Source organism: Gorilla gorilla, chromosome 5 (genome assembly GCF_029281585.2).
Source record: "Gorilla gorilla gorilla isolate KB3781 chromosome 5, NHGRI_mGorGor1-v2.1_pri, whole genome shotgun sequence".
NCBI lineage: Eukaryota > Metazoa > Chordata > Mammalia > Primates > Hominidae > Gorilla > Gorilla gorilla.
The window spans coordinates 93,780,552-93,800,517 of record NC_073229.2 but is presented as its reverse complement, the minus strand read 5'-3'; the positions used below and the strand labels follow the sequence as shown (position 1 = coordinate 93,800,517).

Here is a 19,966-nt window from a genome sequence, read left to right as displayed (position 1 = left end):
TTAAAGAATAGAATAATTTAGCAGTAATCCTAAAAAGAATGCCTATCTTACTATTTTTATGAAGTTCTCTTAAAACGACAGTATTACTTAATTCATCCTGACAGGTAATGCATAGTTTATGTTCAAAGTGAGTCAACTGAGCAAATTAGGAATCAAGTTTTAAATTTTACATGCTATTACTCCAAGGAGACCTTTACATATAGACAATTTATGTGTAAATGTAAATACAATATGTAAAACAAATAATTATTTAAAAGACCATGTACATTTGGAAACTATAAATATTTGAGTCAAAATAGGAAGATGAAAGACCAGTATACCTTAATGGACAAAAATAGAAGACATTGTCAGTACTGGGTTTGATTCTGGGAAAGAGAAAGTACCAGAGAAAACACATGTTCAGTAGTTACCTTCAAAAAGCATGTAGCCTAATGGACTTGGATAGGAAAATAAATAATTATAATAAGAGAAAAAATAAATGGCAAGCTGTAATAAAATTGTAATCAAAATGCTGTGGTAAAGCAAAAGGAGATGGTGATTTATTCTGCCCTGGGGGGCAGTATAACCTTTCTGTGGACCCAAAAGAGTAAGTTAAATCTAAATGAATAAACAGAAAATAACATGTGGATATTTCAAGCAGAGAAAAAAACCTGCATTAACCAGGCATAAGGACATAAATATATTTGGTATGTTATCATAGCAATGAATGGTGGCAACACTATTGAATATTTGGAGACTACAGTTAGGGGTGAAGCAAGATAATATGTTTCCAAATGATCATTTATAAAAATTCGTTAACCTAAATTTTTATTTCTGCTGCCCTGCTTAATTATTTTATCTTTGTTATTGTAAACTTGTGTTGTCTTATTTGGACATTAAAGTGACTAGGAATGGAATGATCTCTATAAATCAAAGTTGATTTTTGTGGTTTTATTCTGATTAAGTATATTTGCTTACTATATATATGTAGCGAGAGAGAGAGAGAGAGCGCACCTTAAAAAATAATCACGTGACCGGGTTAGGATTTAGCTTGAGGATACCATGTTACTAGGGCAGATGATTAAGACAACTTAGCAAATGCTAAAATGGAAACCTATGTACCAAACTACATGAATTATAAACAAATGAGCAGACAAAATTAAAAGCTAAAGCAGGCTTATAATTATATAAATAGGAAGTACAAAGGGGGAAAATGAGAATTATTGTAAATAATAATGTAAGAAAGAATAAGTAAAATGTGTATTGATATCTTACATTAAAAAGTAATTGAACTTTAAGTTCTGGAGTAAAAAGGGCCATCATCAAGAGATGATTCAAAGTACAGAAGTACAGTCTCTATAAATAAAATTTGTTTACCAAGCTTTCTTTTGTTTTTTTTTTTTTGTTTTTTTTTTTTTGAGATGGAGTCTCACACTGTCGCCCAGGCTGGAGCGCAGTGGCACGATCTTGGCTCACTGCAACCTTTGCCTCCCGGGTTCATGCCATTCTCCTGCCTCAGCCTCCTGAGTAGCTGGGACTACAGGCACCCGCCACCATGCTCGGCTAATTTTTTGTATTTTTAGTAGAGACAGGGTTTCACCGTGTTAGCCAGGATGATCTCCATCTCCTGACCTCATGATTTGCCTGCCTCAGCCTCCCAAAGTGCTGGGATTACAGGATTGAGCCAACGTGCCCGGCCCAAACTTTCTTTCTTTAGGTAACAAGTGAGCACATTGACTTATTTTCACAGAATCTCAAGTACCTATCCTTCTGAAACCATTTGTCTAAGATATTATGTAAGTTAAAGAATCCCCTCATTTTTTGTATGAGAGTCATAGATGTGGGAATAAAGTCCATAAAGAGCCACATAAGTTGTAAACAGTTTTAAAAATATGAACTAGAATGTTAAAGAAGAAAAAACTTTAGAAAGATCATCTAGCTAGTTTAATCATTTTTGCAGATGGAGAAACTAGGGTACCAAGAGATAAAAGTTGCACAGGTAGTATAAGACTTAGGACTTTTAATGCAAGTGTCTGGATTCCAGTTTTTTTTTTTCAACATTTAACATTTTTGTGTTTTGTTTGAGTGCGAGAAAATGAAACATTATTGCATCATCTGTCCTTTAAATTGTTAAAAAAAAAAAAAAGAGAGAGAGGCCGTTGCTGCTTTTTAAATATAATGGAAATGGTTGTTTGAAGCAATAAAGGAATGAAAGTCATAGACAATATGAAGAAAAAACAAAGGTGGAAAGGCTAAACCTGGGTTATTGGAGGAGACATAAGAGTTTGGAAGAGGAAAGATAAAAAGAATACTATGGCATTATAATATGCAATGAAGTATCATGTTTAGAGATCAATAGTGTTGATGCTTTGAAGAGAAATTTAGCAACTAGCAAATCTTAAATTGTTAGGAAATGCAGTTTTAGTAGGATTGTATGGACTGAAGTAGAGAATTAAGTGAAGAAATTTTTAACTGAGGAGAATCCCTTAATGTGGTTTTGGTTTGGGATTTTTTTCTTAAATTTTTGTAGATACATACTAGGTATATATATTTATGGGGTACACAAGATATTTTGATAACGGCGTGCAATAAATAATAATCACATCAGGGCAAATGTGGTATCCATTACCTCAAGCATTAATCTTTTAATTGTATTACATAACTAAAAAAGTATAAATGGATTGATTAGGGATTTTTTACCTTATATTTAAAAATAACCTTTAAAAATCCCACATACTGAATGCCACATGAACTAAAAGCATGAATTTATTACCAAAAGTTGTTTGTAAATCTAATATTTCATATGGAATCTTACTGAACAGCATTCAGGAGATTTCTTGTTGGCTAATTCCTCTTGAGTCTTTTTGCAAAGTAATTGTATTCTTTATTCCATCTATCTATTGTTTACATTTATGTATTGAGGGAGAACGTAGAGTTTAGTTTTGAGCATTTTTGTTTGAGTCGTTCATTAAACATCAAGTGGAGATCTTGAGTGACAATTAAGTTGTATCTGGAGTTCCGGAGAAAAAATTTATACTGGATTACTCGGGGATAGATGGGAAGTAAAGTTGTGAGACTGGATGAGAGCTCTCCAAGAGAATGAGTATAAATAGAATTGCAAAAATCTGTGTTAGAATTATCAACACAGATTATGACCCAGCCAACTGAAGGAAAGGAATAAGATCAGCTCAAAATATTGGCAGAGGACAAGAACTAGTTTAAAAAAAAAAATGAATGAATGAATGAATGAAACCCTCGCAGTACATTGTATGCTAATACTATTCTCCTCTATAAGGGGCTTGAGTATCCGTGGATTTTGGTGTCTTAGGGTGGGAATGGGAGGGTGATTCCTGGAACCAATCCCCCATGGATATTGAGGGACTATTGTAAATTTACTGCTTTCTCCCTCGTTATTTTTCAGATTTACCTGTCTACTCTAGCATATCATTGCAGATTACCAGATTTAATTTTAACAATTCATAATAAAGTCTAAAACATTTTTAAAGCTGATCAATAAATTTTAAAAACTTTTTAATCCCATAAAATGGGGAGAGTTGGCACCAATATAATATTACTCTGATAAACAATTCTGGGGCAGGAATATTTCCATGCCTTTATGTTAAATAAAACTTAGAACAAGCAAACATAGTTGTATACTTGCTTTAGGAAATTCTCACTCATGATGGTGAAACAACTAAAATAGCTTATTTATCAAGACTGATTTCCCAGAAAGACTTGCTTCAGGACTTCTCATTTCATCATCCTTACCAATCCAAAACTATTTTGTCAGTTCTAACCAGGTTCTCACCTTGAAAAATGCTGATTAAAGTGGTCCAGCCCACCCAAACCTAAAACCTTGTAAATATCCTTCTCTGTCTTTCCTCTTCTTGTTCTTCCTCACTGAAGTCAGTCTGCTAAACTTAGCTTTGCTAGATGAGTGAGGTTTTTTAATGTTGTTTGGAGAGTTGACAGTATATAAGCTAGTTATGCTGAATAATATATGGGGAAGAAATCAAGAATTCAGAATCTTAACTTTCTTTTCTTATTTTTTAACTGTCTGCTAGTTTATCTGTATGGACATGCATGTCTGACCAAGCTATGAAATCTCCATTCTTAGATTGAACTTCTTTCCTTCTCGCCTCCATTTATTTTTCTCATCTACCCCCACCCCAAGTCATGGGATAGGGAGAGTTGTCCTATTCCTTTTCTGTCTCCTAAAGTAGTTTAACCCCTTATAGAAGTCTTGAAACCAGATTCATATTTTATCTCATTTTAGTAACTAGTATCCAAATCCCACCAAGTTTACATAAGAAATAGCGAAACAAAAGGAACCAACTGGGTATTTATCTACCAATGAAGATACTTTAAATAGCAATACATACAAGGTAATGATCTAACTTTGTATGTTTTGACATAGAAAAGTAAACACCGTGAAAGTAGGTGAAAGAGTATATATATTACCTCATTTTTAAATGCTTTCGTGCATAAACAAAATCTAAAAGTCTGTGTGCCTCAGGAAAGAAGTAGCTAATCACTTTAAAAAAAATAAATATCTTTTATTACCTCTGCAATTAAAAGTATTACACATTTTTAAGGATGAAACAATGAGAGACATGATGACATACATCTGCCAAGTAGATGCTGATTTTAGAGAAGACTTTTTTCCCAGTTTGTTGAAAAGTATGAGTAGGTAGGTAGTTACTGAAGGTAACTGAAGGTAGTTACTGAAACTTTTAAAAAATTAAATTCTTAAAGTCTTTGTACCGTCTTTTGCCAGAATATGGAATATGTCTTTCTACTTGAACTTCTGCGATTCCTAAAGCAATACTGTTTAAACACTTACATTGTCACTAACAATGGATTTAAGTGAAAAAAAAAAAAAATCTCTGCCCTTCAAACTTTGGCCTGTGAGCTAAATAAATAAATACAAATACATAAAGAATGTGTTTTGCCAGAGAGGCTTACTTTTGTTTAAAACTGATGTTATTAAAAGAATTACTACACTAGTTGATTTTAACAGACTAAAATGAAGCTGGTCAAGCAATTTCACTAGAAACTAAGTCTTAAAGGGTGAAATAAAAAGTGACATTGATGCTTTGTGATGACAGTCTCCTAATATCTTCGTTAATACCTTCTGTGGTGCTGTGAGCCTAATGGTAGTCCCTAAATATAATGCAAAATGAAATGGTGCTAGATTGCTCCTGTCTTAATTTAAAAAGCAGGTTTGAATATGGACTATCTACTTCACACTTCCTACCCCATATTAAGCTTTAGCTTTCTGAAAGTATATAACTAAGAACATAACCCTCTTCAGGAGAATGTAGGTCATCTGGTTCTTTAGACGGAAGAACATGGGGCAGAGACCTTTAAAAAAAACTACGTGGTCCTTTTGTTTTATGGTCTGAAAATTTGGTAGTGAGGATGAGAAAGTTAAGGATAGTTAAATTTAGCTTATAAGATTAATATAAGTCATTAACTCTACTAGAATTTTGATAACTTTGATAGCTTTATTTAGAAAGTTACCCTCTTTATTTGTGGAATACAATATTAAGTAATGACTGTGTTGCATTTCAGTCACTTTTCGAATATATTGACATATCTTCTTTAGTAATACTGAGAACCACAATCCTGTTAGTCATGAAATTCTAAGATAAATGTATAAATGTCTTAATATCCAGTATTACATAGGTCATTTAATTTTACTTATCTATTATTCTTGTGCTTTTTCATTTAACAAATATTTGTTGATGTCTGCTCTGTGCTAGGTACTATTCTAGGTGCTAGGGATACAGCAGTGAACAAAACACTCTAGTATCCCTGTCCCCATGGAGCTTACTTAATATAAGGGGACAGACAAATAAATATGTCAGGTGACAAGTGTTATAGAGAAAAATAAAGTGCCAAAGGAGATTAACTGGTGTTCAGAAGGAGGAATGGTTTGAAATTTTAGGTACAGGAGAAAGGGAATTCTTACTGGGAAGGTGACATGACTTTAAAGAAGTGAGGAGCAAACACAGTATCTGGAGAGGAGTATTGTAGATAGTGTTAACAGCAAGTACACAGCAGGAGTATGCTTGAGGAGGCAGAGGAATAGCAAGCAGATAATTTTAAGGACGTCAGCTTTTACTTTCAAATGAAAAGTATCTGGAAGATTGTGAACAGAGGAATGGCATGATGTGACTTATGTTCTTACAGGATCACTCTGACTACTGTGTTGTATATAGACCAAGGCTTGGAAACTTTTTTCTGTAAATAGCCAGATAGTAAATATTTCAGGCTTTGTGGGTCATGCAGTAGTCTATGATAACCACTCAGCTCTTCCATTGCAGCATGAAAACTGCCATAGACATTACTTAAGGGATGGCTGTAGCTATGTTTCAATAAAACTTACAAATGATAGGCTTGATTTGCCCTGTGTGCCATAGTTTGCCTACCTGTGATACAGACCATAATGAGCCAAGGGTAAAAGCAGGTTGACAGGAGGGTTTTGCAGTAATCCAAGGGAGAGCTTATGGTGGTAGTGGCAGTGGCAAAAAGTGGTCCGGATCTGGATATATTTTGAAGGTAGAGCCAATAGTATTTGCTTGATAGAGACTTTGAGAGAGACAGAGAGAGAAGGGAGTCAGGGGTGATGCCCATTTTTTAAGAGTTTTAATTAGAAAGTATTTGTTTAATATTTCACATTCTAATTTTGATAATATCTATAATAATTATCTTTAAAAATTATATGTACCTATTAAGGTTATACATTTCTTTTTTCCTATGGGCCTGCTTGACTTCGTTTTGTTCTGGATATTCCTTCATAGAGAACTAATAGTGTAACCTATTAGGTTCTGAGTGCCGCAGCTGGTTATTGAACATATGGATGAAAGCATGTGTGTAGCTGTGATGTGGTATGTAGGTTAGGGTGTTACCTCAAGGTCAAGGAAGAAAAAATAAAGATGCTAACCTGTTAGCTATGTATGGGAAACTCTAAATGAGAATTATTAATCATGTAAAACTAATATAAAGAACTTTGCCTTATTTTGGTAATGTATTTATAAGAATGTTTATAATGAATAGTTCTTGGGGAAGATAGTATAAACTATTAGATAAAGACTTTGGACTATACTGACTTAAGTATTTCTTATACTACCACATTCTTCAAAGTAGTTTTTCGCTTCTTCTCCACACCTAATCAGTTACTAAGAGCTGCAGAGTTTTTTTGTTTTGTTTTGTCTTTATTTTGTTTTGTTTGCCATAATGACCCTTACATCCCCTTTCCATCATGTCTCCCTTAAATTACTGTACCTTTTAGTGATTTTACCTTAACTTAGAGTAAAAGAAAGGTTATCAAACTTTCGCATGCATCAGAATCACTTGGAAGATTTGTGAAACCGAGATTGCAAAGTTGTGTGTGTGTTTTTGTTTGTTTGTTTTTGAGACGGAGCCTCGCTTGTCACCCAGGCTGGAGTGCAGTGATGTGATCTCGGCTCACTGCAGCATCTGCCTCCTGGGTTCCAACAATTCTCCTGCCTCAGCCTCCTGAGTAGCTGGGATTACAGGCACGTGCCACCATGCCCAACTAATTTTTGTATTTTTAGTGGAGACGGGGTTTCACCATTTTGCCCAGGCTGGTCCTGAACTCCTGACCTCAGGTGATCTGCCCGCCTCAGCCTCCCAAAGTGCTGGGGTTACAGGCGTGAGCCACCACGCCTGACCCAAAGTTTTTGATTTAGCAGATCTGAGGTGGGACCCTAGAATTTTCTGGTCTGGGAACCACACTGTGGAAACCACTCTTCCAAAGCACTCTGATAATGCCATTTATCTAGTAAAAACTGTAAGGGCTCCCCTCACGTCATCTGATAAATTCAGTCTAGGATTTAAGGACTACTACTATTTAACCCTTACAAGTCTCTAGCTTTTTTTCATACATGTTCGGACATGGACAGATTCTTATCTACCTTTGCTTTTCAATGATTTGTTTTTGAAATATCACAAAAAGTCTTCGCCCTACCCCTCCCATTTTCATCAGTCAGAATCCTGATCTTACAAGGTTAATTTCTAACTCAGCGTTCTTTTTTCAATGTCCAAACATGTGTGTGCTCTCTTTTTTCCTTTGAATTCCCATAGCATTTATACTTTTTATAACGTTACCTTATTCTCTCTCAATGTATAGTCTTTATATATCTTATCTCTATTCTACTCTTTATAGAAATGTAAATTCCTTGAGGATAAGAAAATATATCTTTGTCTCCCTTAAACATTTGTAGAACTGAACCACATTTTAAAATTTGTTCCTTTGTCTTTTCTCTTTTTAAATAGTATTATTAAAGTAACGTAAGATGTTAGTATGCCTAATATTTTCTAGCTTCTTGGTCACTTTATCTGTTGGATGAAACCCATTGTATTGACCTGAAGACTTCCTTCTGGGAACCTACTGATTTCCTGTTTTTATTTGGATTAATTCTTTTCTGATTCTGCTGCTCAGCTTTACAAATCACAATTATATATTATAATGCTACAATTTCTGTCCATTAGACTTCCGATGAATTGTAAATCATATCTTCTTTCTTGGTGAATTCTCCCAAGCCCTTAGTTTTACTAGGGTAAAAAATAAAATTGTTTATATGAAATACATATCTGAAAAGTGCTTATATATCTGAAAAGTATTCTGTCCTCACAATTAATGGATAGTTTGGCTGTGCTTAGAATTCTACATGAGAAGTCATTTCCTCTTACAACTTTAAAGGCATTATATTTATTATCACCTCCTTTCATTTTAACTGGTAAGAAATCTAATGCCAGTTTATTTTTTCTTCTGAAGCTACTTCATGGTTTCTTTCTATTTTCTATTTTCTCTTTGGGGAATTCTTTTTTATTATTTATTGAATATCTTCAATTGATCGTTTGTATTATCTCATTTTCATATTTTCTGCCTACCATTTGCTCTATGTTCTTTGGTATGTATTCAGCTTTGTCAACCATATTATGAATTTTAATTTCATATAATAAATTGTTATTTTCCCTGAGTATTTTGTTGTTCTGATTGTTCTTTTCAAGCATCCTTATTTTATGGATGTAATATCTTTAATACCTGAAGATAGTAAATATTTTTCTTAATGGTTTCCTTTAAGTAAAATTATAATTTTGGTTATCCTAGTACAGTTGTTTATCTTATTTTCTTTTTCCCTCATGTTGATTGTTCTCTACATATATTTGATGATCCATTCACATTTATGCCAATTTGTATTTAAATATCAGGAACTGGGAAGTGTCATTGCTGGTAACTCTGTGCATGCATCTGGGACTTCTTGATCCTCATATTATATTTTAAAATAAATGGGAGGAAAACCATCTGTTTTACTGGAGACCTTTTAAATGTGGCCTTCCATCTTGCGGATTATTGTTGGAACCTCTCATCAGCTGATGGTTCTACTTCCATTCTCTTTGCTGATAAAGGATTGCTCCTGGCTTTATTCCTATACTAGAACGGTAATGAGGTCCTGAGAAGGATAAGAAACAAATGACTGTGCTAAGTCTGTTATCTTGAACCAGTAAGCTATGTTTTCAACAGGTTAAAATTTTTTTTGTGGTTAAATACTATACATTTCTAATCTTTTATTTGACAAATAAGAAGTTTGTGTTGATAACCTCATTTGATTTGATTATAGTAAACCCATAAGATGTGTAGCACAATAGTAGGTGATGAGATCGAACTATTTTCTAAGAAGTGCCATACTTTGGTCTCCAGCATCTATATTTAGCTTCATATGACTGAACAGAGAACAGCCCAAGAATCTAATGTCATCCAAATGGCAGCTAATTAATTTACCCTAGAAAGTTTAACTATTAAATAAACTAGATGATCAAGGTTAGTGAATTATCACCAGAGAGAAAGAATTTGCATGGAAAATCAAATTTATAGTCATACAATGTCTAGGTAAACATGAAGTTAGAAAGAGGGCCTCAGTGATCTTATTGGCTGGTATCTAGCTGAGATAGCCTGATGTATTATGTCTGTTGTCAAGCAAGATTGCGATGCAGACTGGAAAATTGAGTATTGATCAGAGCATCATTTTTCTTGGATGTTGCTGGGGATCTAGAAAGTCTCCTGATGTTGAGGTTCTTTTTCTAGGTGACATTGCAGTTGTGTTGATAGAAGTTTAACTAAAATAGTATAGTAAAGTTGATTAGCTGTATGCTTTCTAAGTTCTCCAGTATCTACACCAAAGCCAACCTAAATAATTTTGTGAAACTTCTCAGCTACTCACAGATTATTGCTTAAGGTGGCTAACTCTGAAAACATCAATCTTTTCTTTTCTTTCAAATGCAAATTTCTCTCTAAATTCCCAGAAATTTGATCTAGCACCATATACCACACATACCTGTATGTCACTTACAAAGAAACTGATATTTAGAAGCTAAATGAATTACCTCAAGGGTCTCATAGTAAATTAGTGTCAGACTCAACTAAATCTCAGTTTTCTGTCTTTAATATTTTCTAGTATATCCATTTAAACTACTTTTATTTTATCAAAAGTTAAAGTAATAGAAGACAATTGCTTTATATCTGACTATCCTTGGACAATTACAACCAGCAGATAGTAAGTCTCAGTAATTTAGAGTTCACTTACACAGATTGTGATTATACCATTTCTACATTTTATATGCTAATACTTACCTTGTACTCCCTTTTAATGAGTGTTATATGGCCAATTAGTAATAAAATGAAATTAGTAGCATTCTTTCTTAAAAGGCAAATATATATTTTAGCACCTTGGAAATGCTTTAAACTTATTTAAATATAACCAGAGCTCAACACAGATTATACTTGTTCTTAAAAATGGTTACTCTGAAACTTATTCTTAAGTGCAAAACATCTGGCAAATATCTTTATTAGCCTGATACAGTTTGTGTATTCTTAAAGTATAAGAAAACTGTGTCCTTCAAAATTTCTATGAGTTTTGACATTCATCAGTTCTCTTCCCCTTTACCTAAATCTCCCAGTGAGATTTAACAAAACATTGATTTAACTGTATGCCACTTGTTAAATTTTAATATAAATATACAACTTTGGTTTTTATTATATATCTTCATTTTTTCTGCCTTCCCATTTATTTGGATATATTTCATTAGTTTCCGAAATCTTTTTACGTGTATGTATTCCATCTGACGATAAAACATTAGGATTTTAAATCCTAAAAATCTCTCAGATCCCAACTTTTTTCTTCCCATCCCTGAGCTCATTTTTCCAGTTGTATAGTCTTCTAACTTGGTAAACCTCTTTCTACTTTCAATCTCCTCTTCTAGTCTGTACTCCACTCTTGTTATTCTTTCTTAAAACCATTTTATAAATAATTTCAAATCATATCACAATAAAATCCAAGCTCCTTAGCCTGTATACAGTTATGTATGTTCATTATAAATATTCAATAGTAGCAAGACCCTAATCAGGAACCAATTGGCACAGTCATGGGCAGCCAAGAGCTATGAAGTGGCTTCTAAATAGTCTAGGCTTCTAAGTTTTTTTGGTCACTAGTCAAATAAATTGCTCGTTTTAAAATTATTCTCCATGTTACATGAGTGTTTTCAAATGTCTTCTATATATATATACACATGTAAAATAAGGCTTTGTTTTATAAAATGCAAGTATAGAGTAATTAATTATAAATTGATTTCAAGTGAAGGTTTAACATGATGACTCAGTTGTGGCTTAAACATTAAATGTTTTTAAAATATGTATTTAAAATAAAAGGTATTATTTATTCTACTTAACCAAAGTTATCTTAGTGGCAGTCAAGATACATTAAAAGTGACATAACAAAGGAAACAGGAAATATATAATATAAAATTGATCAGATAAATCCTTAAAGACTGCTGTTAAATTACAAAAAAAATGGTATACTTGCATTTCCTGTTATTTCTCTGTTTGGTGATATGTGAGAAGAGATGAAGGAATGGTGGTAGTAGCAGGATTCAAAAGTCTTGATTTTATTCATATGCTTCAGATGCCCCTTTTTGGCCCTTTGAATTCTTTTTTGTATGGCCACTTTCTCATCAGAAAAAAAATTATCTGAGCCCCCCTCCCCCATGTTTAGTGTTCATTGTTAACATCTAATCTTTAGTTTAATTGGAAGTTTAATCTTTAATTCAATTATATGTTCTTTTGAGGAACAACAGTCAGAAGTTTCTGGAATACTTCTGATTTTAGAACACAATTCCTAAATGAAATATCCAACAGTTTAAATTTACTTTGAAGGTAAAACCAAATTCAGAACCTTTATTGTGATTTTCTTAGTTGGATAATTGTAGGAAGAAATCTATATATCTCCTAGATATCTGTGATTCAGGTGAGCAGCTGGAAGATGGCAGATGGTGAAGAACGGCACTCCCCTCCATTTATTCAGTGTGGAATTGTCACTTGAATAGGAAATATATGCATGCATCTTATTAGCAAAAATTTTTATATGGATATATCCCAGTTAATAGAAATAAAATGATATATATGTATAAAGATGCATATAAAGAGCTGTTACTTATTGTGTGTGTGGATTTTTAGCCTTCTATCATTTTTCAGCAACAACACAGAATGATGGTACATTTTTATGGTATTTTAAAAGGCTTCTGTCAAAGTCCACAACCTTTTAAAAAGGTAAACATGTAAAATAATGTGATCAAAAAAATATTTAAGATATGGTTTTGGTGGTGGGCAAGAGTCAGAGAGTATAAGCCAATTTAAAATGTCACTAAGTGGATTATTAGATGTCTGGAGAAGAATGATTTGATTTATCTTGCTTCTGCCAGCTCAGCCTCTGTTTTGTTAGCCCTGTTCTGGCCCTGAAATTTCTAATTTTGTCAAGTTCTGACTCCCAAAATATCATAAGTATGGAAATGAGTGAAAGAACTTTTATTTTTTAAGTTTACAGCATTAGCAGTATTGAGAAAGTTGAGTTTTTCACGGCTTACACTTGTAAAATGAAGCTAAAGTAATACTTAAACCATGAATGATACCATTCTTGTTTTTAAAATAATTATGAACAGGCATTTTTTGGGTAGGTCCAAGCCTATCCTGCTCTTCATTTTTGAAACATTCAAATTGGTTATTTAAAGGTATATTACTATTTAGCAGTGTATGCTGATACTGATTATACAAATTTGAATTTTGCCAAATCCATTTGTGTCTGTTTCAACTATAGAGACAGAAAAATAATGGGCATGCACAGAGTAGTCATGATATTAATGACTAACCAGTTATTTTCCTACTGTTGGACATGAATGTCTGAAATCTTAAGACTTGCAACCATTTGAGTAGCTCTTCACAGTTGTTCTCTATACCTTGCAGAGGAAAAAGGAAGAAAATTAATATTAAGCGCCACTTTGCCTGGGGCTTTTGATGTATATGTCATAGGATCTTTATAGCAATTCTGTGAGGAAAGATGGTGATATCCCCTTTTTATAAGTCCACAGGCTCCACAGTTCAGATATGCCTGTACACACGGCAAAAAAGTGACCAAATGCCATTCACCTGCAAGTCTGTCAGAGTCCGGAGCCTGGGCTCTTCGTTCACCATGCTGGACATTTTAGTTATGCTTTAATTTCAAGATATATTCAATTTTCTCATTTTTATACCCTTGGAATCTTGTCAGATTTCAATTTTTAAAAATTAGAAAATGGGCTATTTAATAATATGAATTTTAAATAAAATATCCCCTTTTAAATTTATTTTACGTCAACAGTCATTGAATATGAATGGATTTGAGTACTCCAATGGTATTTTAGGATACTCAGTATATCTACTGGAAAAAAAAATGACAAATTGAATAGCTATATCACTGTGAAGTAAGTTCTGTAATAAAAGTGAGAATAAAATGTGGTGGGAGCACGAAGTAAATGACAAATAAATTTTCTATCCAGGAGTCTCTGCTGTGAGTCTGAACTCCCAGCACCTAGTGTAAAGCTGTACTCATCTATGGTAACTATAGGAGACAGAAATATGTCCAGCTAATGCTGCTTAAAGGCTTTCTGGTTTTCTTAGAAAACTGTGAATATTCATTCTAGACTTTTCTGTTGATAAAGAGAAGAAAGACTCTGAAGGGAGCCTTTGGGGGCTCAATAGATAGGAATTAGATTGGTAGTCCTTGCTCCTAAAAGGAAGAGGTTGCTTCTTTATTAAACTCTGTGATTTTTTTTTGTTTGTTTGTTTTTGTTTGTTTTTTTGTTTTAACCAGAAAGAGACAGGTTTGTTCAGTTTGGTATTGAGCAATTCAGAAGTAAATGTTGAAGTACAGTGGAAGGGTTTAGAGTAGATAAAATTTAGATTATCTAAATCTTTACATCACATATCTGAAGCTTTATGTAACAAGTCTTATATGTTGATAAAATATAACTTTAATGCTATTTTCAGAAAACCATGTGACAGGAACAAAAAAAGTGTTATTAGATCCCTTATGTAATAAGCTGGACTATGTAGCCCTCAGCTCAATTTTATGTTTTGAGAGAAAAGAACACTTACTTATTGAAGCTGAGAAGAGAGCTCAGAAAAATAGAAATAAAAGATGTATTTTCTTGATTAGCAATAGGATATGAGATTGGTCTTCTAATTGCATGTAGGATCTTTTTGCGATTGTCCATTTTGGATAAAAATATGTAGAAATTATAATTTATTTTGTAATTAACAGACTGAAAAGAAGTAGGCCTTCTGAAATTCGTGAGGTTGGTATCCTCTATTAGATGCAGCATATATAATTTTACACTCAATTACATAATGTAGTTGACCCTTGAACAACACAAGTTTGTACTGCATGGGTTCACTTATGCTGGATTTTTTTTCAATAAAAGTTTCAGTTGCCTCTCCTGCCTCCTATTCCGCTTCCTTCACCTCTTCCACCTCTGCCACCTGAGACAGCAAGACCAACCCCTCCTCTTCCCCATCCTTCTCCTCCCCATCAGCCAATTCAATGTAAAGACAATGAGGATAAAGACCTTTATGATAATCTACTTCCACTTAATAGTAAATATATTTTCACTTTTTATGATTTTCTTAATAACATTTTCTTCTTTCTAGCTTACTTTATTGTAAGATCATAGTATGTAATACACATAACATACAAAATATGTGTCAATCTATAGTTCGTGTTATCAGTAAGGCCTCCAGAAAACACCAGGCTATTTAGTAGTTATGTTTTGGAAGAGTCAAAAGTTATATGTGGATTTTTGATTGTGTGTGGTGGTTGGTATCTCTAACCTGTTTTGCTTGAGGGTCAACTGTACTGTGTTGCCACAGGCCTCTCTGAATGGCTTGAATATGTGTAGATGACTTTGTAACTAATGGAAATAATGTATTTGTACAAAACTAATATGGGGTTTACACAAATATCAAATAACCAGTCTGCTTCTTTCTCTTTGAGAGTTACATTTTATTTGAAGGAGAAAAATATATGATTTATTTTTAATTGCAGCTATAATGCTGTCTAAAGTTCAAACAGGAATCACATCAGTAAATAATGATTTTCTTATTTCTTTAGAAGAAGTAGTCATCCATTCAATAGCAGTCATAAAAAGATAAAAGCTGAAAGAAACCTCTCAAGCTTGAGCTGCAGTGAGAATTGGTTTCTTAGAAAAGTGTGTTGGGGATAAGAAAATGATAGCACACACTGTAAAATGCTAAGTACTTTGAACTGAAGGATATTGGAAGACCCCCAGAAGCAAAGTATCCTTTCAACCTTCCCTTGCCCTTCTTTCTTCTGTTCCCCTTTCTCTCCCAAGGCAGACCATAGAAACTAGAACTTCTCTTCCCCCAACCATGTCATAGAAATTAGAACCCCACTTTTCCAAAGCCAGCCGTAAACCTAGAAATATTATTCTAACCTTCCCCTGCCTTTCTATGTAGGAGCTGGCCATAAAGAAATTCTGTGACCTACCTTGTCTAATAGTAGGTCATAAGACCCTCATTCCAAAAGGAGTTCTGCCCTATACCTTGAAGGAGGGGATGCTATGTAGAAAGACCAGGAAGAATCTGAACATACAGACCTTGCTGGCTTTCCCCCCTCAGTCTGTTACCATTTGGTTATACACTTTTGTCCAATTACTCTCTGTTCTTAGCTCTTAGCTCTCCATTTTTCATTGACGAAGCTTGAAAATACACAGTTTTCCCTTGAATCTTCATTTCTGAAGCCTCCTGTGTCATGTAAAACTGATTAAATAAATTTGTTATGCTTTTCTCTTGTTAACCTGTCTTCTGTTATAGGAGTGTTGACCGTGAAACTTACAATGGATGAGGAAAGGTATTAGACCTTTCTGCCCCTACAAGTGCAACTTAATACTGACCACATCTGATTACTTTGTTCTTTTTTCTTGATGTTCATCAGGAAAACTTTTTTTTTGTTTCATGATATGTCTGACACTCCAAGTAAAAATGATTCTTCTATTTCCAATAAAGCAAACTAGTCAAAATGATTTTTTTATACTTAAGATCTGGATTGCACTGGTGGCATTCATTTTTTTTTAAATATGTCATATTAATTGGCAGTTTTTAACACTACATTAAGGTGATTGAAAGAGTGGGCTTTGGAGAGAGACCTAAGTTTCAGTACCATCTCTGACACTTACTAGCCATATGATCTTAGTCATTAGCTTTGGTTAATAATCTTTTAGAGAAAGTATTAATCATCAATTTTATGAAAGAACCTATCTCACCATAGTCTTTTATTTGCTTTTACAGATCAGTGTACTGTTACCCGGACATACCTATTCCTTCACAAGTTCTGGTTCTTCAGTGCTGCTTACTATTTTGGTAACTGGGCCTTTCTTGGGGTAAGTGCAGATATCCCACGCATGATTTGACCTTCCTTTATAAATTATAGTTAAATGTGTAAACTCTTTGTATCTTAGTAAGCCATTTGTATCATAGTACTGTCATTGAATTTTAAAGCATTACTTTCCAGATGATTTTAAATTTGAAAAATAACACATGGCTTATTTAAATTTACAGGTATTTTTGATTGGATTAATTGTATCCTGTTGTAAAGGGAAGAAATCGGTTATTGAAGGAGTAGATGAAGATTCAGACATAAGTGATGATGAGCCCTCTGTCTATTCTGCTTGACAGCCTTCTGTCTTAAAGGTTTTATAATGCTGACTGAATATCCGTTATGCATTTTTAAAGTATTAAACTAACATTAGGATGAGCTAACTAGCTTTCATCAAAAATGGGAGCATGGCTATAAGACAACTATATTTTATTATATGTTTTCTGAAGTAACATTGTATCATAGATTAACATTTTAAATTACCATAATAATGCTATGTAAATATAAGACTACTGGCTTTGTGAGGGAATGTTTGTGCAAAATTTTTTCCTCTAATGTATAATAGTGTTAAATTGATTAAAAATCTTCCAGAATTAATATTCCCTTTTGTCACTTTTTGAAAACATAATAAATCATTTGTATCTGTGCCTTAGGTTCTCCAGAGTGATGTGGAATTTTAAAGTGTCTCTCTCTGATTGCCTCCAAATAATATTTACAATATAGCTGATGAATGTTACTCCCATATGCAACTTGTTTTCAGTTTTCTGCATAAAATCTTTAGCACCACTCAAGTAGATTTCATGAAAAGATTTCAAACTCTAGTTAGTGCTCTAAGAGCATGGTGTTCCAAGATGTGTTATATTGTTCAAATATCAGTCCATTAGATATCTTACAACCTCTACAGTATTTAAGGCATACATATTGTTATAGGTAGCTTTTGTTTTGCATCTGACCTCAAAATTTGTATTCCAATATAAATAGGGGTATTGTCAAGAATAATTAATCCTGGAAAAAAATCAGTTTATGGATTAATTTAAGATATACGGCATCATATTTTGGTTTTAGAGATACTTTTTCATTCTAAAGATTTGAAATTTGCAAAAGATGTAGTGAAAGCTGTATGACATCAGTAGGGTATTTTGAACACATTCTGGATAGTGAGAAATAATAAAAAATTATATTCTAGTTTACTAACATAAGCACATTAGAACTCGTAAAAAAGTATATATCATGATCCTTGAGGTAAAATATCATTAAGTTTCTGAAAAAAAGTTTAGGAATTAACAACTATATCTAAGTTAATTCTTCTCTCCCTTAATTTTTGTGCCATTTTTCTCTGTTCTGATTCTTCGTCTCTCTTGATAAACCTTCACAGCTTTCATATTTGGCTTCTGCTTCTGCAACTACCGTTTAGCATCATTCACCAGGATTTCATTCCCTTCTGTTCTTATTTTACATTTTCTTTTTTCTTTTTTTTTTTTCAAGATAGAGTTTCACTCTTGTCGCCCAGGCTGGAGTGCAATGGCACGATCTCAGCTCACTGCAACCTCCCCTTCATGCATTCAAGCCTCCTGAGTAGCTGGGATTACAGGCATGTGCCACCATGCCTGGCTAGTTTTTGTATTTTTAGCAGAGATGGGGTTTCACCATCTTGGCCAGGCTTTTCTTGAACTCCTGACCTCATGATCCACCCACGGTGGCCTCCCAAAGTGCTGGGATTACAGGCATAAGCCACCACGCTCGGCCTTATATTACATTTTCTTTGTGGACAATCACACATACCCTTGGCTTTTATCTATACTACTTGTTCTTAAGCTCTGAACTTTGACTTATCTTTTAGCTAGAAATTACTGCTTCAACTGTAACATTTTGAAAATTGAAGTATTCACTTTTGTGGGGGCAAACTAAGCCTTCTTCTGCATTCATTTTTTTGACAAATGGCACCAGCAGACACTTGATTGCCTAAACAAAGAATCAGGTAGATCTCCATATCTCTTCTGTATAACTGACTCATCAAAGAATCATGTCATGTTAATTTCTACTTCCTATCTTTCCATTTGTCCCTTCTTCTCCACTTTCTATGTTATAGGCTGAATTGTGTCCCCTTACAATTCATATGTTGAAGTCTTGTCCCCTGGTACTTCACAGAATAATACTTTATGTGGAGATAGGGCCTTTTAAAAGTAATTAAAGTAAAATGAGGCTATTGTGTGAAGCCCAAATCCAATATGACTGGTGTTCTTATAAGAAGGGGGAGAGACATCTAGAATGTGTATGTACAAAGAAGAGGCCATGTGAGGATGCAATGAGAAGGCAGTGGTCTGCAAGCCAACAGGAGAGGCCTCAGGAGAATCCAGTGTTGTCAACCCTTTAATCTTGAGCTTCCAGCTTCCAGATCTGTGAGAAAATAAATTTCTGTTGTTTAAGCCACTGAGTCTGTGGCATTTTGTGATGGCAGCCCAAGCAGACTGATAAACTCTGGTTCTTGAAATTCCTCACTGGGCTTTCTGCAAAGTCTTGACTCCTTTCAGTCTTTTCTGAACATTTAAAATACAAATCTGATTATTTCATTTCTTTACTGCAAAAAGCTTTCAGTTATTTTAGAATGAACTCCATAAGCCTTCATGAGATAGATAATGCCTTTCTGGTGTGCATCTCTTCTGACTCCAAGTTCCCCTGCCATCCCCACACCAGTTATATGAGGCAGCTAACAAATGGCTCCTATTATTCACATGGCTATGAGTCTTCACATCCCCACTCTGTTGAACTATTCCTTCTGCTTGTGATGCCTGTCCCTTCCTTTTGTCTTCTAAGAAAATCCTTATTCTTCAAGTCTCAGCCTTAGCATTATCTCCCTAGGTCCCTCTTCCCCCAGGTTGCCCACACACAGGTGCTAGCTCTTCCCTATCCACATGTCACCCTGTATGGTATATTGTGATTTATTGCCTAGACTCTAAGTACTTAAACACAACATCTGGTTTTTCAACTTTGTCCTTGGTGCCTAGAATAGCTTCTTACACGTGGAAGGTATTCAGTTGACAGGTGAATTTGTTAGAAAGAAGCCTTAAGCTTGTCTATATGGTTTAAGCATACAAAAACTATTTTGAGTAAGGAGGAATATATATTTAGCCTGTTTTTGAGGTTGATTTTGAAACCTACAAGGTTAGAAGTATTGTATTTGTCTTGAATACTCCATA

The 19,966-nt window shown here is 34.0% G+C and overlaps 1 protein-coding gene across 2 annotated transcripts in view; it reads left to right on the top strand.

Moving 5' to 3' along the window:
• The window catches only part of LMBRD1 (LMBR1 domain containing 1), a 153,971-nt gene extending 136,554 nt beyond the window's left edge, over positions 1-17,417 (top strand). For both annotated transcript variants that reach the window (XM_031012196.3, XM_063707694.1), the window contains 2 exons: positions 16,682-16,773; positions 16,952-17,417. In XM_031012196.3, the coding sequence (XP_030868056.1) occupies positions 16,682-16,773; positions 16,952-17,065 (206 nt within the window). In that variant the 3' untranslated portion in view covers positions 17,066-17,417. The remainder of the gene's footprint in view (positions 1-16,681; positions 16,774-16,951) is intronic.
• The last annotated feature ends 2,549 nt before the right edge of the window (positions 17,418-19,966 follow it).